General features: G+C 38.1%; 1 protein-coding gene across 1 annotated transcript in view; it reads right to left on the reverse strand.

The window, feature by feature from the left end:
* The window catches only part of LOC306844349 (disks large-associated protein 2-like), a gene marked incomplete at both ends in the record, with an annotated part of 36,433 nt that extends 17,547 nt beyond the window's left edge, over window positions 1-18,886 (reverse strand). Inside the window, one exon of the mRNA XM_079376406.1 lies at window positions 17,804-18,886. Coding sequence (XP_079232532.1) covers window positions 17,804-18,886 — 1,083 coding nt within the window. The remainder of the gene's footprint in view (window positions 1-17,803) is intronic.
* Window positions 18,887-26,798: the final 7,912 nt, after the last annotated feature.

A 26,798-nucleotide genomic window follows, 5' to 3' on the forward strand; every position in this document is an offset into this window, starting at 1 on the left:
TATTATAACTGTGGTTACAATTGTTCATGAGATCATAAAATGCTTTATAAGGTGCATTAATGCATTAAATCACTTTTTATATAATACATAATATTTCAAATAAAGTGTTAACAAAAACAATAAAATAAAAAATAAATGAAGACAGACAGACAGACAGACAGACAGACAGACAGACAGACAGACAGGTAGACAGACAGACAGACAGACAGACAGACAGACAGACAGACAGACAGACAGACAGACAGACAGACAGGTAGACAGACAGACAGACAGACAGACAGACAGACAGACAGACAGACAGACAGATAGACAGATAGATAGATAGATAGATAGATAGATAGATAGATAGATAGATAGATAGATAGATAAACTATGATATTAAGTCATTTTATTTTTTAAGTGGCATTCATAGCCCTCCGAGACCAATTTGCAAGAGGACATGAAGAGCAGAGTCAGAGAGCTTTGGACCCAAACCTGGATCAGATTCCCACAGAAAACCTGGATCACATACAAGCGTATCTTTCAGTCTCTTGATAGTAATTATGTGGTCTCATTTACTTATTTATTTAACTAATATTTCAATACAACCTACATATCCTAAAATAAATGATATGTTTGTTTTGTGTGGCAATCAAAAAGCGATCAGGTCAGTAAATGGACCGGGATTTAGCTTGGTTGTATTATGCAGGTTCAAAGAGAATATAAAGTGATATAAATGACTAGCGGAAGCTACTCTCAAATACTCTAAAGCTCTATTAGGGTGGTAATCGTTTCTCAGGGTGATGTCTGAATGAGAACATTTGCCTGTGATGAATCTCAGCTTTCGGGAAGCCAATTATCTCATAGAGGGATGCTGGAGTTGCTATGTAATTTTATTAATTTTAGCAATAGCACATAAACACACTGCGGAAGGTTGTCACTCGTTATCTAAGCGCATAATCCATTTCTGTATACAAAGCGTGTTTTTTTGTGAGAGTGACACATTATACCATGGAATTCACTTCAAAAACAACAGCGCTTTTCAAGAAATGGCAAACAATATCTAACACTAAACACGTTTACTTGTTGGCATTCATGTTTGTCATTTACAGTTATGAGATGCTGAAGCATTGCTATAGTTATCAATGTGTGACTACTATTATTTGACGCAGAATCAAAAGAAATCCATTTCAGCAATATAAAGTTTACTTATGCAAATAATAAACTTTAAAAGAATGTAGTATTTTCAGATACTTAAGTGCAATTAAGCAAAATTGTATTTTAAATTTATATTAGCTGAACTTTAGTGTGCTTTCTTGCCTCATTAAGTACATCTTCATATGTAATTTCATAATTTCTTCTATGGTCTTTGAAATATGGTTAAAACATTCTGCCGAATGCAGCTCATGGCTCTTTCTAAATGTCATATTCTGGCTGTAGACAGTTCCCTAGCAGAACACAGCTATAATAAAACCACTGTGCTCAAGCTTATTGGCAGTAAATCTGCAGTGAGAAAAAAATGGGTCAGGCAACCTAAAGACCTCTCAACCTTAAAAATTATCTTACATCTGAACACAGCATTTGTTAACACCTCCAGTTTTGTTTTCAAGGGATAACGGTAGAAATTTGTGTAGGATGTAGCCATAGCAACCACACATGAATAAATATGAACACAGCATGCATATGCAACAGTGCAGCTAAGACATCAGATGAGAAATAGATATTGTTTATACCGGAGGTTGTCAGAGCAATTTTTTAAGAGGAAACATTTTTGCGAGAACTCCTTAAAATGCCATTCAACAAGGAATGTATATTCACGTAATGTGTGCCAACATTATTTACGACATTCTCTAGAAACAGGACACCACAAAATATTTATGCATACATGTATCCAAGTAAACATTTAACCTTGCAGTTAAGATATCAGACACATCAGTCATTACACTATGCATTATACTATTGTTTGTATTTTTGATCAACATGATGTAGATTACAACATATTGCATAAGACAAGACACAGTGACACACAGAACTGCAACACAGAACTGCAACAAGATGACACAATGAGTATAAATAAATGTGCATATCAGATAAATTAAAAAGAGTATTACGTACATGTATTACAAAACAGGCTTCTGATTGGTCAATAGAGGTTTCCAGCCATGCTAAAACATACAATAACCCCCCAATATAATAATTAAGGACACACTTGCATGTTTATGGTTCTCTGGTAGAAAATGGTAATAAAATATGACAAGAACTCAAAGTTAAACTGTGTCAAAACAAATCCATCTTGATAATGTCAGATAACTTTGATAGAATGAATTAGGTTGAATAGCTGTCAGCTGTTAAATTCAAGTACACAATTAGATAATACCACTTTAGGTCAACCAATTACTAAGCAATGCTTAATTTTGTTCAGTATGTGATGTAAAAATTTAGCATTCGCAATTAAAGAAAAAAACACTTAAAGGGATACTTCACCCAAAAATTTTAATTCTGTCATTAATTACTCACCCTCGTGTCGTTCTAAACCCGTACGACCTCCATTCATCTTCGGAACACAAATTAAGATATTTTTGATGAATTCTGAGAGTTCTCTGACCCTCCATAGACAGCGAGTGTCCTTACACGATCAAGGCTCAGAAATGTAGCAAGGAGACCAGTAAAATAATCCATGTGATATCAGGGGTTAAACCGTAATTTTACAAAGTTATGAGAATACTTTTTGTACGCAAACAAACTTTTTGTTTCATTCAGTGGATACTCTCCAAAATGGCGCCATGGTGACGCGGAAGAGACAAATTGTTGAATAAAGTCGTTATTTTTGTTTTCTTTACAAAAAGTATTCTCATAGCTTCGTAAAATTACAGTTGAATCACTGATGTCACATGGATTATTTTAACGATCTCCTTGCTACGTTTCTGAGCCTTGATCGTGGTAGGATTCTTGCTGTCTATGGAGGGTTAGAGAGCTCTCGGAATGCATCAAAAATATCTTAATTTGTGTTCTGAAGATGAACGTCTTACGGGTTTGGAACAACATGAGGGTGAGTAATTAATGACAGAATTTTCATTTTTGGGTGAACTATCCCTTTAAGCAAAACATGGTCAGGTCAAAGTGTCTGAATAATTTTTGGTCCCAAAATGTTTATCAGTTTTACCGGTAGTCCACTGTATGAAGAATTTTTGGGTATTGTAACAATTTATAAGCTCAAAAGAGGAATTGTATATAAATAATTACGATTAATTATGATTAATTTACAATTATTTATATCGGCTGACAGTAATAACTTTCGCAGAATTAAATTGCCATCAACTGATCTGTCCGTCCAGCGAACATTCAGTGTAAGTTCGTATCAACTCTAAGAAAAGGTATTTCCTTGGCCACAGAAAATACTTTCTTATTAATGCATTAGAGCATTGTAGCAAGGGTCAAAATCGTAAAGGGACACTAATTTGCAAGGCAGAATCAGAAACTCATGTAATTTGTGCACACAACTTTTATTAACTAAACACTAACGCAAACTAGTCTAACAAACAAACAAACAAACATACATATGTACAATCACTCATACACGGGGAAAGGCAAAATGATAGTTGATGGATGAAGCCATCAGGAAAACCAGAGAATGCAGTTATGGAGAAAGTCATTTAACCACCTGAGTAAAACCATCAGTGCCATTTATAATGGGGTCTATAACTTATACTAAACCTCTGTTTCGTTTAGTTAAATGTTATACTTGCACTGCTTTTGGTCGGGTCGAGTGTCCGGAATGCAGTCTCAGATGACAGTCTTAATGGTTTCAAAGTTTTGGACTCCCGATCACGTTCTTCCGGGTTGAAGAGTGATGAATTCCAAAAATGTTCTCAGGTAGAAATGTTCTTCCAAGTTTTGAATGGAAAAGAGCTAAGAAAGAGATCATGCTGAGGTCATGTTGAGGAGCTTGGTTGAATGGAAAGATAAGGCCGCAAAGGCCTGGCACAAAAACTTAGAGGGTCAGAAAAAGTTCTAGCTCACATCCTCTTAGGATCTAACAAAACCGCAGACTGCTTGGCATCTCTGAAGTGGGAGCTTTATCTGCTATAGGGGTCACACCTCTGAGGTGTCAAATACCCAATGGAGTCCTGGATTTTTGGAGGGAAATTTTTATGACCCTTTGTCTCTGAACATGGTAATTTGCATAGGTAATTCGTGGGGTGGGGGGGGTGGGGGTGGGGGTCTGTGACCATTTGTTAATCTAATAACTAATTGATTTGTTAAATCAAATGCAAAATTGTGTGTCTGATTGGTCAAAATGCTACAGTATAAAATGTCACAGTTTGCTTTATTTTGCTATCCTCACTTACATAATATAAGATGGCACCGCAGATGGCAGCTACTGTCCTTTGCTCTTCAGTGTTTGTACTGTTTTTGTTTGTTTTTCCTGTTTTTTGTTTCTCAAATACGATCAGTTTTACCAGGGATGACCTGCTGAACATTCAGCAGAACACACCACAAAATCTTTTACCGGATTTTGACTATTCGGACGTTTTGCTGGACATTGTAGTTGGCGGAGCCGTAGCTCTGGTCAAACGCTTCAGGACGTGCAGACGAGGGAAGCGAGCCGGCGCGCTTGTGAAGCTTCTTCAGAGCTGATTTTTAATGCCGTTGCCTAGCATCCATCTGGCGAATCTCCGCTCTCTACCCAACAAAACGGACAAACTCCTTCTGCTCTCTCGGACAAACAAGGATTTTTTTACTGTGTTCTGTGTTTCATGGAAACCTGGCTGAATGGCGACATACCGGACAGCGTGCTACATCTGGCTAACTTCTAACTGATCAGAGCAGATCGGTACGTGGAATCAACGGGGAAATCGCGCAGTGGCAGGACGTGCTTTTATATCAGTGAGAGGTGGTGTACAGATGTAACTGTGTTAAAGAAGATGTGCTGTTCAGATCTAGAAACACTCTTCATTAACTGCAAGCCATTCTATTCACTGTGGGAGTTCTGCTCGTTCATTCTCGTGAGTGTCTACATTCCACCGCAAGCGCACGTGAGCTCAGCTTTACAGAAACTCGCTGATGAGATCACAGACACAGAACAAAAACACCCGGTTTTAATGATTCTCTGGGACTTTAACAAAGCACAGAATACAGACAGCACATCACATGTCCCACCAGAGAAAGTAATATGTTGGATCACTGTTACACAACAATAAAAGACGCATATCACTCTGTCCCACGAGCAGCTTTAAGACTCTCTAATCACTGTTTGGTTCATCTTATTCCAACCTACAGGCAGAAACTTAAATCTGCAAAACCTGTATTAAGAACAGTTAAAAGATGGACTAATGAAACAGCGGGATTTACAAGCCTGTTTCTCTCTCACTGATGGGACTGTTTTTGAAGCTGCTGCCACCGATCTGGACGAGCTCACAGAGACTAACTTCATATATCAGTTTCTGTGAGGATATGTGGATTCCTTCCAGGACTCATTTAACCTACAACAATGATAAACCATGGTTCACTGCAAAATTCAGACAGCTCCGTTAGGCCAAAGAAGATGCTTACAGACAGGGGGATAAAGTCTTGTACAAACAGGCCAAATACACACTGGAAAAGGAGATCAGAGTGGCAAAGAGGAATTATTCTGACAAGCTAAGGAACACCTACAATTCAGATCAGCGAAGACGAGGTGCGCCAGGTCTTCAGAAAGAACAAAAGAAGGAAAGCACCAGGCCCAGACGGTGGGTCACCAGCCTGCCTAAAAACCTGTGCTGACCAGCTGGCCCCCATCTTCACATAGATCTTCAACAGATCACTGGAGCTGTGCGAAGTACCCTCATGCTTCAAACGCTCCACCATCATCCCTGTCCCAAAGAAACCCAAAATTACTGGACTTAATAACTACAGACCTGTGGCTCTAACGTCTGTGGCCATGAAATCATTTGAAAGACTGGTTTGGCTTATCTGAAGGACATCACTGGACCCTTAATGGACCCCCTGCAGTTTGCCTACAGAGCAAGCAGGTCTGTGGATGATGCAGTCAATATGGGACTGCACTTCATCCTGCAGCATCTGGACAGACCAGGGACTTATGTGAGGATCCTGTTTGTGGACTTCAGCTCCGCTTTTAACACCATCATCACGGACACCCTTCAGAATAAACTGACACAGCTCTCCGTCCCCACTTCTGTCTGTCAGTGGATCAACAGCGTCCTGACAGACAGGCAGCAGCTAGTGAAGCTGGTAAAATACACATCCAGCACCCGTACGATCAGCACTGGAGCTCCTCAGGGCTGCGTTCTCTGCCCACTGCTCTTCTCCCTGTACACCAATGACTGCACATCTAAAGACCCCTCTGTCAAGCTCCTGAAGTTTGCAGGCGACACCACACTGATCTCATTCAGGATGGTGACGAGTCTCTACAGATAGGAGGTTAAGGAGCTGGCTGTATGGTGCAATCTTAACAACCTGGAGCTTAACACGCTCAAAACTGTGGAGATGATCGTGGACTTAAGGAGAAACCCCCTGCACTCCCCCCACTCACCATCATGAACAGCACTGTGACTGCAGCGGAGTCATTCAGATTCCTGGGCACCACCATCTCTCAGGACCTGAAGTGGGACAATCACATTGACTGTATTGTCAAAAAGGCCCAGCAGAGGCTGTACCTCCTTCGCCATCTGAGGAAGTTCAACCTGCCACAGAAGCTGCTGGAACAGTTCTACTCCGCCATCATTGAATCCGTCCTCTGCACTTCAAAAACTGTCTGGTTCAGGTCAGCTACCAAATCTGACCTCAGAAGACTACGGAGGGAAGTCCGGACTGCTGGGCGAATCATTGGTACAACCCTCCCCACTCTTCAAGAACTGTACTCATCCAGAGTGAGCAAAAGGGCTGGCAAAATCACTCTGGACCCCTCACATCCAGCACACTCCCTCTTTAAACTGTTACCGTCTGGTCGACGCTACAGAGCTCTGAGCACCAGAACGACCAGACACATGAACACTTGACAATAAAACGCAGAACACACAACTCTATTATACATTATTTATTCACCACACTTAATTATTTTTTATTTTTTTATTTTTTTTCCATTTCAAATTTGCACATATCAGACCTGTACACACATAATTGTCTATATTATATATTGTGTTTTTGCTGTTTTGTACATTGCCTATTTGGATATTTGTACACTATATTGCCAGGGGTGTTGGTTCACCCCTTCTGGTGAACATGTTTGGCTGCTTTGGTGATTTCTGTGAGTACAAATCTTGATGTTGGGGCATGTGGTGATGTTCTGGGGAATTGTGTGCTTCTGGTTTTGTGGTGGCGGTTTGGACAGGACCCTTTTCTGTTCTGGCATGACAGTGCCTCTGTGTGTGGGGCGCGGTTTGGGAGGACATGGTTGATTCAGTCGGTGTGGAGGGGCTTGACTGGTCTGCGGAAAGCCAGGTCCTAGTCCCGGCTGGACACCTCTGGTGTGACTTTAGATGCGGACCTTGAGCCGGGGACTCATCGCCAAACACCAATGACTTGTATATACACTATAAGGACAAAAGTGTTGGGAAACCCCCTTCTTTAGAACAGAAAAAGGCACTAACAAAACTGTGGTAACAAAGATGGAAACATAATTCATGTATTTAAAAATTGTATTTCCATCTCTGTTGGAGATGGACGCGTCTAAAATGACAGTACCCTTATGTACAAGTCATTGGTGTTTGGTGTTGAGTTTTTGGCTCAAGGTCTGCATGTGGGGTTGTGCCGGAAGTGTTCGGTTGAGATCGGGACTTGGCTTTCTGCAGACCAGTCGGGTTCTTCCACACTGACTGAGTCAGTCATGTCTTTTTGGACCGTGCCTTGTACACAGAGGCGCTGTCATGTTGGAATGGAGGGTGCCCTGTCCAAACTGTTGCTGTGGAACTGGAGGCGCACGGTTCCCTAGAGTATCATTATATGCTTGAACATTGGGATTTGTGCTCGTAGAGGTTGCTAGAGTGGTCGGGCATGTTCATTGGAGGAGGGTGACCCAATACTTAGGCAATATAGTGTATATTATTGTTTTATTATCTGTGTCCTGCCCTGTTGCTGTCTTTCTGTTGCAATGTGGAGTTTCATTCTGAGCTCATTCTGATTCTGATAAATGAATATAGTGTCCTGCACCCACTAGTAAAAAATATCAAAAATTATATCTGGTGTCTGAATAATGTTTGGTTTGACTGTATATATATATATAGAATTTTATCAGAATTTTAGAGTTCTTTTTAGAGCCACATTGACGTATTTTAATTTTACATTCTCATGTGAACCCCCATTTTGGAAACTACGTTCTAGTGGATTGATGCCGAATAACTTATTTGCTACATTTGTGAATACTGTGAACTCCACTCTCATACCTAACAACGTCATTTTGCCATGATTCCCCATGATTATTATTACTATATAGAGTAGCAGATTCTATCTCCAGTAGAACTCCATCTCATATGATCCTATAGAATAACGACAAACAACAAGCACTACTCTACACTGCTCAAAACTCACGTTTGAATCGTCAGTGGCAAATTCTTTAAATAAGAAAACGTACTTACAGGTCGTGAGTCAGAAGTGGTGTCACAACGAAACACAGCGTCTCCAAGACATGGCGCTGGCGGCAGCAACAATACTACAGCGAGATTAAAAGTTCCGCCTCCTTTCTTATACATTTGGGTGGTGTTTTGCAGATCTCCCCACACCGTGACGTAGACGTGTTTGAATGAACTATTTTAGGAGGGCGTGGTTGAGTCTTAACTTTTATAAAGAATATCTCTTTGGTTTTGAGACTTTAGTCTTTGCAATTTCAGGGATCTTATCTATGCACAAACAGCTTAAAACACTCCAAAGAGAAAGGAAAACTTGAAATCGCATCATATGACCCCTTTAAATAACACTGAATCAATTTTCCATCATTTTGCAGCAGTGTCACCAGCAGATAAAGGGTGGCGTTTCAGCATGACTGAGAACACTGTAACCGCAAAATGCAACCAAAAGTCACATGAGATGAGGCAGTGCTCCCAAGTTGATGAGTTTGGCTGATCAGCCTATCAATGTTATAATGCTAACCTTTCATGTTCAGAATCGGGTCACAAATCAGCCTAAATGAGTCAAATTGGTTGAAATGGATGGAATAAACAATTCATCCATTTGGACATTTTGGTCACTTTTTAATCTAAATGAACTAGAGAGTTTGACTGTTCCAACACAGCAGTACAGACATAAGATGTAAACGATATGTGGGTAAAGTGATTTTAGGGTGAAAAATAAAAACCTTTTATATCAAATTTTACAACTACAGGACTAGAGGCCTAAATCTGTAAAACTGTAAAAATGATTACTTAAACAGCTTTACAGATCAAATAATACAGAATTTTTTACCAGAAGAATGAATTGTACTTAAATAATATTATAGGCTTCACATTTCTGCTCTTAAGTCCTCAAAAAAATAGGTCCAATTCACTTTCATTTTGAGTGACTCACCGTAACCTCAATTTTTTGTTCTTAAAACAAGAGCTCTATCAAAGGTTTGAACAGATGAGTCAAAATAATTTTTGTGGTAATCAACATAATGCCACAAATGCGGTCGACTGATATTGAACCCAGAATGTTCCTTTAAACAGAGTCAGACTAATTCAGCTGGCAGTTTAATGTTCTCTGTGTCTTGACTGGTTTCTGAAGCACATCACTGTGATAAAATCAAAGACAATGTCTAGACAGCGTCATGAGAAAAGCACCAATTCATCTCTTCAGCAGAGCGTGACAGACGACAGGTTCCTTGTACTACCTCAAATTGTTGTATAATATATCTTTTCATAAGTCTATGCTTCATTTTTCTTTCAACAGTGTCATATCATACTTTGTATACTCTTATGCTTTTATACTTTTTATATTTTTTTAACAATTTATAATATTAGCATTTTTTTTTTAACCATTACAATTTCCCACGCTCTCCTACCAGTCACTTTTTGGACAACGATGTGTTGATGCATTTATCTGTGTGATGTCTGTGTGTGAGGTTCACAGTCATATTTGCCGTTTAGTTCCAAGAAACTAGGGAGGAAGTTCTGAAAATTACAGTATATTATCATAATACATTAAGCTATTTAATTTCAAAAGATGAACGAAAATTGGATTCCTCATGATATGAGCCTTTTACATTTTAAGAGCTTAAAATGTCAGCATGAAACATTACACTTTTAACACTGAACTACAAAGAAAGGGAATGTATTAAATTAGTCGTAATTCATAGGGTTGCCATACCTTGTGAAAAATAAGTACAATTTAGCAAATGTTTAAAAAGAATAGTTATTAGGGAATTAATACTTTATCCCCCGGTTTCACAAACAAGGTTTAAGCCTAGTCCTAGACTAAAATGTAAGTATGAGCTGTTTCAACTGAAAGAAACTTGCACTGACTGATCTTAAAAGATATCAGTGCCTTTGCTTTGTCTATAGATGCACACAGTAATCTTTTTATTTATTTATTTTCTAAGGCATGTTTATATACAGTGGTGTGAAAAAGTGTTGGCCCCCTTCCTGATTTTTTATTTTATTGCATGTTTGTCACACTTTAATGTTTCAGATCATCAAACAAATGTAAATATTAATCAAAGATAACACAAGTAAACACAACATGCAGTTTTTGAATGAAGGAGTCAAATTAAATACAGTTTTTTTTATGAAGTGAAAACAAAATCCAAACCCACATGGCTCTGTGTGAAAAAGTGTTAAAACATAACATGTGGTTTCTCACACCTGAGGTCAGTTTCTCTAGCCACACCCAGGCCTGATTACTGCCACACCTGTTCGCAATCAAGAAATCACTTAAATAGGACCTGCCTGACAGAGTGAAGTAGACCAAAAGATCCTCAAAAGCTACACATCATGTTGCGATCCAGAGAAATTCAGGAACAAATGAGAAAGAAAGTAATTGAGATCTATCAGTCTGGAAAAGGTTATACAGCCATTTCTAAAGCTGTGGGACTCCAGCGACCCACAGTGAGAGCCATTATTAACAAATGGCGAAAACATGGAACAGTGGTGAACCTTCCCAGGAGTGGCCGGCTGACCAAAATTACCCCAAGTGCGCAGCGACGACTCATCCAAGAGGTCACAAAAGACCCCACAACAACATCTAAAGAACTGCAGGCCTCACTTGCCTCAGTTAAGGTCAGTGTTCATGACTCCACCATAAGAAAGAGACTGGGCAAAAATGGCCTGCATGGCAGGGCTCCAAGACGAAAACCGCTGCTGAGCAAAAAGAACATAAAGGCTTGTCTCAGTTTTCCCAGAAAACATCTTGATGATCCCCAAGACTTTTGGAAAAATACTCTGTGGACTGACGAGACAAAAGTTGAACTTTTTGGAAGGCGTGTGTCCCATTAATCTGGTGTAAAAGTAACACAGCATTTCAGAAAAAGAACATCATACCAACAGTAAAATATGCTGGTGGTAGTGAGATGGTCTGGGGCTGTTTTGCTGCTTCAGGACCTGGAAGACTTGCTGTGATAAATGGAACCATGAATTCAGCTGTCTACCAAAAAATCCTGAAGGACAATATCCAGCCATCTGTTCGTGACCTCACAGCGCTGTAACAGACTCATTGCAAGTTTTCACAAACACTTGATTGCAGTTGTTGCTGCTAAGGGTGGCCCAACCAGTTATTAGGTTTAGGGGGCAAGCACTTTTTCACACAGGGCCATGTGGGTTTGGATTTTGTTTTCCTTTCATAATAAAAAAACTTCATTCAAAAACTGACTGTAAATGACTTTAATGTCCTAATTGAACAACGGCCTAATCTTGGCTTAGTCTAAGCACTGTCTGTGAAACTAGGCCTAAAAATAATATACTTAAGTACGAACCGAATATAATGTTTTTGGACACTTAATTGCGTGTTATTTACAATTAGATAAAACATTTATTATAGTTTTATTATTATTATGTAAATATACTTTGATGAAATTTTTAAGGAAACTTGTACATTATGTCATGCATTTAAATTTACTTGTAATTACACATTTGTAATTACAATTTAGTAAAATATAGTATATTTTAGTTTAGTAAACAAATCAAAACAAGTGACATTATTACAAAGTGCAATTTTAAAAGTCTACTTAAGTCAATAAATAAATTAATGCATAGTCACAAATTTGTACTTGTGGTGAGTGGGGCGGGGCCGAGAGCCGTGGGAACGGAGCGAGGCCGGTGGAGTTAATGATAATGAGCGACACCTGCGACACTCACCGGTCTCGAGTCCCACGAGCCCCACGCCTCCTTCTTCCCGACCTACGAACGTTGTTACATTGGTGCCGAAACCCGGGAAGAAGGAGGCGGGAACCGACAAACATTCAACAATTTAATAATCAAAATAAACAAACGTCAAAGGACAGCGGCAGCCCCTCACGGACGACTGCCGCACACAAAACATAAAATAAAATCCAGGCCTGGTCCTCTCTCGTCTTCCACTGTCGTCACTCCTCCTTTTATCCTTCCGGAGCTCCTCCGTGGGACTCGAGACCGGTGAGTGTCGCAGGTGTCGCTCATTATCATTAACTCCACCGGCCTCGCTCCGTTCCCACGGCTCTCGGCCCCGCCCCACTCACCACAGTACTCTTTAAGGCCACTTAAAGGGATAGTGCACTGTCATTTATTAAAATTTGTCATTTATTCAAAGTTTCTTTTTTTTCTTTTTTTCTGTTGAGCACAACAGAGTGAATTTTGTGAATGATCCCTTTAAGTGGCCTTTTATTTCATTAATATAATATCACCTGCAAGTACGTGTGTGTATATATATATATATATATATATATATATATATATATATATATTAAGAACTGAAGTACACTATTTGCTCTTGTTTTATTTCATCATTTCAAGATTGGCACAATTCTCTCTACAGAAACCTGATTTGATGAGTAAATTAGCAGAATCTCCCATTTCAAAAGCATAAAATCAGAATTTGCTATTCCTCAGCATATCACACAAATCAACCTTAAATCTGGTAAAACGGGAACAAACAGGAACATCTCTAACTGGACATTTATATCATTAATTTTCTTCTTCCAGATGAGTGTTAGCTGGGTTTCAGTACATTATTCTAACACAAGGAGGCACTACAGACAACACACTCATGCGGTAAATGAACATTTATTATTCACTGACAGTGAGGAAATGCAGATCGAGATATAACTCCACTCAAGAGCAGGATTAGAGAAATCTAAATGAGATAAACCCATCAGATGTTGAAATGATGCCTGCAGAATACTTTTAGTTGTTTCCACTCAGTGTGAGATAGCATGCTATCATTGCAAATTCAGATTGAGTTAAGTCCTTTCACGACATTTCGCTTACTCTATTTGCTGGGAGATAGAAATGTCTCCAGGGGTTAAAGTTGATAAGGGAGTTAAGATTTTCAAATACTGCAAAATAAAGTTTCAAATGAATGAGCGTCACTTCACAGAGCTGTACAGACATTGTGAAAGCTAGCTGATTAATCAGGGGGCTGTTTAGCCAAAAACATTTGAACTCTTTCCCAGATTTCCTTGGTAAATCAGCTTTACCAAAAACAGACTACATTTTGGTGGTGAATAACATGGCTGTGCTGCTCCACCAGCAAACCAGCACGGAAATTCATGCCAGTTTGGTCTTTTCAGTACAGCTGAGAGTAAGGCCCTGGTAATCTTGGGTTTCAAAACAGATCTCAATAATGTCCCAAACTGTGCTCAGGTTTGCCAAGACACCAAAATATGCAAAACAATTCAATCAAACCGTGTGCTTCCAAGATCAAATCACACTCAAATATATTTAGGCCTGATTTGAAGATTTATGTATTTGAATTGCCTTCCCATCCACACTCTAAACAATGAGTCAGACCTGTTACCAACTTAAATAAATGCATGGTTGCAAGTTAAAAATTCTAATTGATTGATTTAATTAAACCTTTGAAGTTTCTAGTATTTTTGATGTGTTCTGTTGACATAATAATGTTGATCATCAAATTAATTTAATACTGTGTGTAATTTAAACTCAAATCACTTTACTTTCAGTTTATACAATCGTACAATTTAAAAAAATCTACAAGTGATTTTAACAGAAATTCTACAATGATTAAAAGCGTATTTGTTAATGTACTAACAAATGTCATTAAACTTCAGTTCATAGATTACCTAATGCTATTTTTACATTTACAAATGTTGTGCACTGTAAAACCTGATAAGCTAAGAATACTCAAAACATTTGAGGAAACTAATTCAAAAATTGCAAGATTTCTTAACTTAAAATTATGATGATTGGGGCAGGGCTTAGAGCAATGGGCCTCATTTCCATGATCCCACCCCACTCATCACAATGATAATTATATACAACTTGCTTCTGTAAACAACACATTCATTCAGATCTTTATAGTTAAGTGATAGTTAGCAATAGCACACTGTCACATGCTAACCACAGGCTCTACTCTTCACCACAACGGTAACACTACAAAACCAACATTACAGAAACTGTAAATCCTAACATAACACAACATTTAAGTACTAACTTATGTCTCTCTGTGTTAATCTTGTGCAAAAACTCACAAAATAACACATAATTCCAACATTTATTTTCCTTGTTGTCTGATGCAAAGCATGCTGAGAACTAGAAAATACAATAATTTTAAGTTCACCTTACTACAACGACATTTTGAGTTAACAGAACTTATTACAATTAAGTCCAATGAACTTTCATTATTATTTGAGTGAAATTAACTCTGTTCGGTTTTACAGTGTGAAAAAAACAGCTTAATTAGTAACTTTACAAACTCTTCATGTTAACATATCATTCACAAACCCAAAATCACAGTCTGTAAAGGTCATATGTTTGGCCTTCATTTGTTGTGTAGACTTCTACTATTTACTATTTATCTTAAATAATCAACTAATGATCATGTTTTTGCAGTACTCAGTCTAAAGTGGAAACTATTAATCAATTTATGGTTTATGAACATTTACTATCATTATTACTTAGTTATCTCAATAACAAAATGTGTCCCAAATTACCTGAATTCACTTAATTTAACTTGACTTGTATCACACCTCAATAGCAGCAAAAGCGTTGTACATTAACAAAAGCTTTTAATCATTGTATAGCATATGATAAAATCATACGTAGATTTTCAAGAAGTGAAAGCTTAGGTACATTTGTAAGCATTTCAATTTACATGAAACAATGATCTGGTAATGTTTAATAAGTTTATTAGTAAACATTCTCAAGCAAAGTCTTATGTTTCTAGCTATTTGAATGTATATTATCGAATGATCTGTTAAGCATTATATAATGTTTTTTAATGATTTATTAATGAAAGTTATTTTAAAGTGTTACCAATAATAATAATAAAGTTCTACTAACTTAATGAAATTGTCTTGATAACTTTTAAAATTAGGCAGTGGATTTATAATTCCAGAAATCTATTTGATTACACAGTTACTAATAAACTTTATTTATTCGTTTATCTGATTATGGGATTTATATTTGTCAGTCATACTTAAATGAAACTTTATGATCCTAATAAACTGAATGTGTTTTAAAAACACAATATCCAGGCTTATATTGAGTATGGTATAGAAATTTACTTAATAGCTTATACATTTACTTAAATACTTGTCCAAATTTGTCTATTCATCTGCATCCTACGTGGCTAGGCAATGGGAAAGAGGGATTTTAGAAGAAATATCTGAGACAGCTTGCCTGGACATTTCTTACTCATCAGCTTAATTTAAATTCCCACAAAGCCTAACCTTTACAGGTTTTCATTTCATACTGTTACAAACCATGCACATCTATCTGGTTAAGCACACTGGAACACAGATGACTTATAATGAAATCAAATTTGAAGTTCACGGTTATTCCTGAATGGTTAATTAGCGAGTGTATCCAGTTTAATGTCACTTACAACTCAGCCAGGCTGTCATTTCTCTTGAACACTGACAGTCTCTAATAAGGTCAGCAAGAAGACAGGCTTCATTTATTCCTATGTAAATATGACAATGCTGTATGTGCTGATGATTTGTACAAAGTAGTCCTTAGCTCCTCAGAACAAGGAGACCACTGGTACTTATGGCATAATTAACCTTCAAGGAGGAAGATGTCAGTTAGATGTCAGGAACTTATTAGTTGAATAACTGTGTAGCAGGCAGCATGACCTATGTGTGCTTCATGCCATAATTCAGAATGAGAATCTGAGGCAGTAGGCTATACAACAGAGCACAATGTGTGAAATAATATATACCACAATGCATTGCACTCAAATTGTCCTTACATTGCAGTACGACAACTGATTTTAATCAGATCTGTTTTGACAGATATGTTAAAATCTCCTAAATTAAATCAGTGGTGTAGTAATATGGATATTTTTGACTGTTAAAACATGCTAGCATTTTCTGCACTGTCAAAATAAAAGCTCCTGCTCCTGCTCCTCTTCTGGCACTTACCGGCAAAACAGAAAAACTTATAAGCCAATGCAGTTAATTATTTCCTCTAATTATTTCCTCTGACATTATTCTACAAAACAAAACTTATGAAATGTATATCATAGCATTTATTTGATGAAAAATACTTCAAACATCTAGCCATCTATCAAATAAAAGTTTATCTACCACATGCTTTAACGGCACAGTCTTACACTACATCACGGATCCTGTTTGTATTGATCCCTCCTTCTTAGGCATCAATGGTTCCCACAGGCCTTAAACAATAACACTAGATAATCAATTACCGGATTCAATTGCATTTTGCCCCACACACATCTGTTTCAGTAAAAGAAAGTGGATGAAACAGACAGTTTATCCATAGGGATACTCAAAACCAGTAATTTGTCATCTAAGGGGCCAATTTAAATTAAACCTTAAACCGTTTCTTATTCAAAGACTACCTTTATTATAAGAACAATCACCATGGAGTAACCTGGGGTAAAGTCCATTGCTGAAGGGCACCATCATGATTGAAAATCCCTGTCATTCTCCAGTTCATGAATCACCCCTTCTTGGTTTTAAACTAGTGACGAAATAGTCTCCGTTTCAAAGGCCTTGAATTGGTCTTACCATTGGTGACCCACCGCAGTACTCAATGGAGTTATTTTCAAAATACATGTGCCATTATATAAAATATGTTGTTATTCAGGCAATTTGCCATAAACAAATTGACTTTAACTAACTTGCCTGGATTCTCATCAAACTGTTGCTCTACCAGAACAGTGGTTCACCTGATCTAAAATAACTCTATAAGAAACACTAATAATGTAAGATTTTACACTAATAACCACTTGTACCCCTTGCACGATTCTAAAATGCAATGAAAATACATGAAATTACAATTTAGTTACTTAGAGTACGCATTGGGTTTATGGGTAGCCGCATGGTCCAAAATCCAGTATTTCGGGGTAGGGTTTTATCAGTTCTTACTTTTCCTCAGAACTGAAATCATGACTTTGGCATTGCTTGCACCATGCTCTACTGTTTGAGCTACCATAAGGATATCACAAAATGATTTTCCATTACATATTAATAAAATGCACATCTTGTCAATTATTCAATGTCTAAGGCAATGTTTTGCCAAAATCTACCCCAAAATCAAGCAGATATACGTACGTTGAACAGCTGCAATAAAATTACTAATTTCCTCCATGAAGAGACTGTCATATATAAGGAAACCATTAAACCAACTGTTCATCTTTCCCATCATAAAACTACTGGTTCATTTCTGAAAGGCATTTGGGGCACCATCATATCATCTTCTCAAGAATGGAAGTGGATATGTTTAAGAAAACCACTCACCTGTAGGTAGTGTGAGGACCGGAATGATGGTTTAAGGTCCTGATGCATCATGGATTTCTCTAGGTTTAGGGAGGACTTTCGATAGGCCTCTTTGGCCTGGCTGACGGTGAGCGTTGACCAGGAACTCCTATTCATGAACTTCCCCTCAGGTGCCATGGACAGGCCCTCACAGGCCGAACACTTGACGTCATTGTTGCTTTTGGAGGTTTTGAGAGAGTGGTCTCCAAAGTGAGTGTGCATGGATTCTGGGAAACTGTGGCCGACATGCTCATGATGGTGGCGGCTCAAGGCGCTGGCTGTGCGGTAGGTGCTGTCGCTGTCTAGGTTGTCATCCGAGCTCCACCAGCCCCCTGTCCCCGACCGGTGCCTACGCTCCTTGCTTTTACTGCGTTTGCTGCCATGCTTGGATGAGTGATGATTGCCGTGGTGATGGTGATGGCTCCCCCCACCTCCACTGTCACCTTTGGTGCCATTCATCTTGGACGAACCCTCCAGTGAATGGGACTTGGTGAACAGCTTCTGGACGGAGTGCACCAGGTGTCGGATGCGACCGGGGCTCTCGCTGCGCTGCTCCCCACCAGTGGCGGCAGATGTGCGTTGGTACTGGAGTGTATGGAAGCCGTCACGATGAAGCGGAATCTGTTTTTCGAACTGGTCCAGCAGGTTTGCGGGGATGCGGTTGCTCTTGCTGCTGATGTGGTGAGAGGCAGATGTTGCAGCAGCGACGGCGGCGGATGTGGCTGAGGTGGTGATGGCTGCACAGTCTTCCCGGGCAGCTGGGTCATAGTACTGTGAACTGTAGTGCATTCTGGGAAAAGTGCTGCTGGAGACGTAGTCGGCGGGGGAAGTGGAAGTTAGCGCCACAGGTGACATGATCATGCAGTCGGAGTGAATGGAGCTGCGGGGGGAAAGACGGTGATGGAAGTCCATGGCGCAGGTCTCCGTGGGGCTGAGCAGGTAGGAGTGGCGAAGATCGGACACATGCATGCCATGCAGGTCATGGAGATGCTCGCACTCCGCCAGTCCACATGGGGGCAGTGTGGGAATGTGGTGCGGTGCACGACCACCTGATAAGCCCTTCATGTTCCTGGGTAGAGCGAGGCTACTATCCTCATTGAAATCTTGGGATGGTGACCAGGGGGAATACTGCTGGTCTGGAATAAAGAGAAGGACATTAAAGATGAGCAGTTTTACTAGATTAGTCTCAACGTAATTTCTATCATGACAACTCTCAAAAGATTTCAGCATGGTAGTGGATATGACAATGTTAATCTATTTGGTCTTGTCAGAATATATCTGCTATGCTGCTGCTGAATTCTTGCTGCTGCTGTTGGATATTGCTGTTGTTGTTGGAACTTTCTACTGGAAATAAATACAGGGCTGTGAGTAGGGCTGGTTATCGATTCAGGTGTCCCGATCCATTCGATTTTGATTTGCAAGTTCTTGATTCGATTCTTGATTCGTGATAAATTCTTCCGCAGATTTGTAGTATTATTATATAATTTTACCTGAGCATTGCATATCACGCATATTGCTTTATTCTTGGTTCTTGTCAACAGTATATCCGCCATGATAAGCACTGAATGAATGACAGCCTTTCTGTTGTAACATTGTGCAAGATAAATAAGAGGGTGACATCTAGTGGAGAAGACTAATGATAAGAATCACATTAATCAGATATTGTTTTAAATGTTTGATTAAATAAATACCGGATAAGATCGATTTGCGGCTTTTGAGAATCGATATCGAATCGACACCATTTTAAAAAAAAAACAATTAAGCGAAAAAATAAATATTTTGCCCAGCACAAGCTGTGAGTATTTAAATCATACTGCTGCTGCACAAGTAGCATATATAATAGATAATAGATCTATACAGGTGGAACTGGGGAAGGTGGAGGGTTTCAGAGGAACTCTAGTGTATACTAACCAGCCATTAAAATGTACAGCAGTAAGCTTATTGGCTGCATATGCAACATGAACCAATCAGCTTGTGCCAAGTAGTTTAACGCTGTGAATATCATCAGCCTGCACCATCAAGAGTTTCATGACAGAACTTGCCATTTATCTCGCACAAAAAAAAAAGAATTTTCAGAGTTTTCATTACTTTACACAAGGTGGTTAAAATAGCAATTCTGTCAACATTTACTTACACTCAAGTCATTCAAAACCTGTATAATTTGCATTTTGATATTGGAAAGAAAATAACTTTCGCTTCAGCTAAGGCGAACAATGTGATTTGAACCTTTCATAAACTCTAGTTTCTAGATGAATTCAAGCTTCTGTTACTAACTCAAAAACACTGCGTAACTAGCAATGGCTTAGGGAGATTATAAAAAAGTTGTTTATCTAAGAAGAACAGTTTTTCAATGAATCAGTTGAATGCAGTAGCTAGATTTAAATACACATACTTCCCTACTAGCAGCTGAAAACAGTATGTGAAAAGAATACTATGTCTGAATGCACAGTACTCATATAAAACATAGGCAAAAGCTACCCGCAACTATTACTTCAACTGAGATTTTGAAGTGCAAAAACATCATCTGGATCTGTGACTAGAAGTAAAGTGGCACAATTGATGGTAGTAAATCACATGACAAGAGGAAAAAGTGGTACGCCTGGATTACATTCATACTGTACTACACTCATTTATAATATATAGAACAGGGGTGTTCAAAACCGTTTCTGGTTAGTTCAGCTGGTTTCACACCGCATATGTGAGCAGTGCATATTTTTTTTCAGTGTGCATGTTAACAAATAAGAGCTTCAAGCAGGAGCATTGCATGAGCGGCAGTGAAGGAATGTTTCGACGCCGAGTCTATTTTTGCTGCACTGCTCATGCTCAATTAAAATGAAAGCACACTTTTGATGAACAAAACAAATATGATTTCATACAAAAATTGTTAAAAATGCAAATAATAAGCATGTCTAGTGTGTTTTAACAAGAAAAAAAATGTCAGAAAAAAAGATTCAGATATGTCATAAAGAACATTTACCCTTTTTTGAACTTGTTTTTGATTATTCAGTTTGACCAATTTCTAAAAACAAATTCATAGTTGTCTTTGTAAAGAAATATGTAGCTTTGAAGCTGCTGCTGTGATGCTGTACAAACACTTCCAGTGTGAATACTCTCGTGAGTGGACAATATAATTATGCTGACATGAAGCTGGGGCAAAACTGATGCAAAGCTCGAGCTTGCGGTGTGAAACAGGCCTTCAGTAGAGTTTAGCTGCAATTCTAATAAAACACACCTGAATCTGCTAATCAAGGTTTTCAGAATTACTATGAGCTTCCAAAGCAAGTGTGCTAGAAATGGTTGGAGTTCAAATTTGCAGGATGTTGGCCATCCAGAAGCAGGATTGGACACCCCTAATAAAGAACATATTTTATTACTTGCTCAAAAGAAGTGCCTACTCTGCTTTCGGACACAGAAAGTCACTTGTTTGGTTTCTGAATAACTTTTTTTTAACAAATCAGATAAGTGAATCGTTCAATGACTCACTCAGTCTGACAGTCGCTTGACTCATTTCTGAATGAATCAGTGTTTTTGAAAGAATCATTTGAATGAATGGTTCAATGATTCAGCTACAAAACGGATGAATGAATAGTTCAATGACTCATTTAGCTCCTGATGGAATTAGTGTTTTGAACGAATCACCACCACTTATGCACAAACTGACTAGAACACAGACATGAGTAGTGATGAAAATGGAGAAATGTAAATCACCATTGTATATCAGCACTGTTTGCACCATTGTAAGGTGCAATATATATCAGCACCATTGTAAGGATCAGAACTGTTTAATGTTATTATATTATTTTAATCATTTGACATTGAAATCAAACCTATTATAGTTGGATCTACTTCAGTGTTTTGTGATATTAAAAATGTGATAGTGTGCAAAGATTGCCAAGTCCTCAGAGCTGAGAAAGTCACAAGAGAGACATTGTGGTGGTCCGGGATAAAAAGTAATGTTTCCCTGTATTAAACCAGCAGCTAACATAAGTGATTCAAGTTGTCACCCTACGGCCTTTCTCAGTCTTAAGTGTGTCTGTCTACACACACCACAGAGAAGCAGAGAGAATGCTGCTATCTGCACACCACATGCATTTATCTCCCATGCTGAGGTACCCCACCACCTAAAATATCAGCCATACAACCAACTGATCAGGTCAGGTCTGAAAGTTCAAAGAGCTTCAGACATCTTTATTTGCTTTAAATTATTAAAGCCTACCCTTGTGAAAAAGTAAGTACACTTTAGTATACTTTCAAAAGGCTACTTATTACAGAAGTAATATAATTTAAAAGAAAATACTTAATTATGAAACAAATGCAATGTTTTCAGATACTTAATTGCATGCATCTTATTTACAATTAAATTAAAATGCTTTATAGTTTAAAGTTATATTAAAGGGGTCGTGACATGAGAAATCAAATTTGCCTTGATCTTGATCTTTTGGTCTTTGTACCATTAAAACGTCATTCAAGTTTCATAGCTTAAAACATCCTCCTCATTATAAACAATGCATTTATTTAAGCAAGCTGATTTTGGATCTGAGGTGCAAGATGGCATCTCCTGGGCACAAACATTTTCATAAACACTGCCTCCAGAGCAATACATCGACGAATAGTCATCTTCTCACCATAGGCCCCGCCCACTGGTGTTTAGTTGATAATGGCTTGACCCAGCTAACACACGACTTGATTACGCTGAATGTGAGTGTTGCTTCACATCAAAAGCAAATAGAAATTACAATCACTGCTGCTATCTTGTCTACAATGGATACAGTATACAGATGCATGTTCGCTTTCTGACACAGTCCACGTGCTTAAGTCTGTCGTCAAGACACAAAGAGTTCACAAAGAAATGTGTTTAAAGATTAAGTGGTACTAGATCTGACTGCAGCTGCATCACAAACTGTAAGTAAATGATTTCATAATGCTTCGTCTGGAAATTACCTTTTGTTCATGTTGTCAAAGCACTCACCTGCTATAGTTAGGAGGCACTGATACTGTTTCCTATGCAATGACATTAGCCAGTGACTCTTTAAGAGAATAGGTACAACCCTTTTGGACCCGACCGCCAACCATTTTTTTTTTTCCATTTTTAATAGCAAAAGTGGACCTGCACCATGTGCTTAGATTGTTAAAATAGGGCCTTGTAAGTGCACATTCAGTGCAAATATCAAAGTGCAAAGTGTATGTGGAGGTAAATATCTAGAAATGACAAAAATGTTTTATTTGCAATATGATTTAAGTACTCTTAAAAGTGTCTTTTATGTCACACTACAGGAAAGTTGTTAGTAAAGGGTTTGGGAAAGTGCACTTTCTTGTGTTACCATCATCCAAACAGAATTGGATGTAATTTTTCTGCAGACTTAACAATGCTGAGGCACATGTGTCCATACCTAAGTGCCATGAGCAAAGATATCTAATTACCAAACATGTACTTCTGGGACTGCATGCACCATCCAGGCCACTGACACTGAAACGAATGGGAATTCTAATAGTTTACTCTCTCCAGGTATTATAAGTCCTCCTCTCTTTATACTACTGTGAAACCATGTCTAAATATATCACAAAAAAAGTAATAATATTTCAGATAGAGTCAAATAAGTCTTTCAGATAGACTCTCTTGTTCTGACTAATGGGATCCTGCAGGAAACTTCTCTCTCTCTCTCTCTCTCTGCAATAAATTATATTTTATAAGCTTTGATTGTGAGTTAAACTAATGTTGACAGAAAAGGAATCTTCTTTCAATTATTTCAAAAGAATTGTGACCACAAGAGAAAAAAGGCTTTGCATATTTATGACGTAACATTTGGGAAACCTGATAGAATTGAATTCAACAAGCATAAAACATTAAAAAGAGATGCCTTGAACTCCCCAGAGAACACAAATCTGTAGTTTAGTTACAAGTATGGATGCTTTTATCCAAAACAACTTACAGCACACACCTTGAAATTCACCTTGATCAACCAGAAGGTTAATTTCTTTGTTCAAGAGCACAGTGGCGATAGCTCACATGGATTCAACGAGGATCGTGGCTCAAACCCACAGTCTTATGACTAACAGTACAATTTTAACCAACCACTCTGTTGGTCTGTTTCAGCTCCTTTTCAAAGAAAAATGTAGCACTGAAGTCTGTTTTAGGAGACTTCTAAAGCCATATGAAAGCTTTCTGTGAGGAACAGCCGCCAGGATGCACTGAAAAAAAGATACTTTGCACCAACATAAAAATAAAATACTCTCATTTGTTTCATACTCTTATTGTTAAAGGAGTCATTAACTGCCTTTTTTATTATTTTGTACTGTTCTCTGAGGTCCACTTATAATGTTATAAGGAATTTTACGTCAAAAACATCATAATTGAGAAGTAATAGGCTATTTTCTGTCTTGTTTTTAACCTCCCTCATGGCATGGCGGATTGTAGACTCGGAAGTAAACGCCCACTGCTACGATTGGCTAACAGTTGTGTATATTTGACAGCATACACCCTTCCTAGGTGGGCGCTGCTGTGATTTAGGTTAAAAACGCAGAAATTCTCAGTATATACAAACGAACTGTAATAACAGACAAAGCAACAGTGACCACATAATAAAAACAGTTACTCACACTTGTGTGTTGCCACATTACAGCCAGATCCAATATAGTCGACACAGCGTTGTCTTTTAGTTTCAGTTATTCTGAAAATCCTACATCGAATTGTGCCTTGTTTGTAAACTAATCCACGTTAAAATGAAGCAAACAAAAGACCTAGTTCTTACTGACGCGGTCTGGATTGTCATTAAAAATAAAGTTCATCCACTCTTTCCTAATGTTGGGCTCAGAAGAAGGAAGGCAATGCAATGACAGTGTTCTTCCACAACTTTGCACTGTACAGTATCTTGTTGTCTTTGGAGCATCTTTATCATTTTGTTTCTAAGTAGACCTGCGTTTGCTGCTCTAGTCATTTACATTCTATATGCGTGAATTGGTGGGTGGGGCTTAACAGGCAGTGATGTAGAAGCAGGCGTTGATCTTCTGCCGAGGCGCTGCTTATCCACTCTCTTACATCATAGAGTGGTACCCTCCACAAGCTGTCATTTTGGCAGACTACCTTCAATATAACCTGTTTTCAGACTAACGAGAAAGTTTTGAGTTCTGAAACTTACCGGATGTTTTTATAGTACAGTGACCTCTTATATTTCAAAAGATAAAAGTGAATTTTGATTTCTCACTTCATGACCCCTTTAAATACTCTTATTTGTTATATATGTATAAACACCTTAATTTCACTGTAAGCAAAAGTTAAATTGTCTATAGAGTGCATTAGTGCCCACCAACTTCTTCAGTGGCACTGGTTCCGGAAGTATTTTTCCCATTCATTTTATTTAAAGCAACAAAAAGCATCAAATACTTTTTAGACCTATACATTTGCTTTAGACAAACTCAACAAAAGCATGGTTTTTGATTAGACCAATATTAAAATGCCCTTTAAATAAATAAATTTTTTTCCTTTTCGGTGTGTAAGAGATATACAATCAGCCAGTCTAATGTAGCATCATCCAAACCATGTGTTCTCATCATCTGGGATAACAGCTTAATATCAGTAAATGACAAATTAAAGCAAAGATGCTAATGTGCCAGTGGAGAAATCAGAGCAGGAAACACCTTTAGCGCTAAATCTCCTCTTACATAATGCCCAGGGCCCATAATCCATTGCAGTATATCAAAGAGAATGAGATATAACACAGAGTTGTCATGGTAACCATAGCTGAGAACTCTGACCATGAAAAGCAGATTTCAGAGTTTGCTACACAGGGATGACAGTAATTCACAGCAGGACTGCTGTTTGCAGCCGTCACTGGATTTCAACCTAGAGTTATTACAATTTATACATCTGTATACTTCAGATCAGAATACCTGATGTCTGTGTGATAAAGAGCTCATAAGCGCAATGACTTCAGGGTACAGTAAATGGATCTTGCTGTAAAATTATTATTGAGCCTCCAAGTCAAAGCAGCCCACCGGAATCCACAAAATGAACCCAGCGAGTTTTAAATATGCAACATTCCCAACATTTCCTGTTTCTCTATTTTTAAAACGCATCACTACAGAAAATGATAAAGAACATGTGGTTGCCTTGACAACTAAATGAGTCAAAGAAAGATAACCATGTGGCCTCACGTGTAGCATCTTCCTGACGCACAATTACACACAATGACACATTTAGGGTCACTACCTGAGCAACCAGAGATATTTTGAATTGTGTGATTCTAGGAAACAAAAAGATATGCGTCACTGATGTCACAGAACGTGGCATTTAAGAAAAAAATTGAGTACACTGACACTAATACAGGCTGTTATGTAATCTACAGTCTTCTAGGTACAGTTCTCTCTTTCTATGAATTATGTCTGTATTAAACAAGATAATACAATGCCATACACAGTGCTGGGAAGAAAACGTAATAGGTTACAGATTACAAGTCACTCGGTTTAAAATGTAATACGTAGTGTAACTATTTCTATGTCTAATTAATGTTTTCAACTGTTAATCATTTTGAAACATTTCAACCAGGCAGGGTTATCCTTACAGTAGTACTCAACTTTCAAAATCCTTCATCACTTGAATTAAGATGATAATAATTTAATTTTAAAGCAAATCAGACTTTTACTTGGAGACTTTTCTGAGCTTAAATAAAGATTTAAAATCATGATATATAGCTATGATACTGTCTTTGAAATCAAATCTTTGCATAGCTATGGCAGAAAACACTGGCATCTACCAGTGTCTTGGAAAAAATGGTTAATCTTAAAAAATTAAGCATATACATAAACACAAATAGGAAATAAAACAGTTATCAAATAAGCATGTGTCCTATTCTGTGTCCTAAACTCCTGAAACATCGGTGTCTCATATTTTAAAGCAGTCAATGCAGTTTGGGAAAGAAATCAATCAAATTTGTATGTGTGTGAAAATATTCAGATGTAACCCCCTTTGTAATAGTTAACA

The sequence above is a fragment of the Barbus barbus genome (assembly GCF_936440315.1).
Source record: "Barbus barbus genome assembly, chromosome: 24".
Classification (NCBI taxonomy): Eukaryota; Metazoa; Chordata; class Actinopteri; order Cypriniformes; family Cyprinidae; genus Barbus; species Barbus barbus.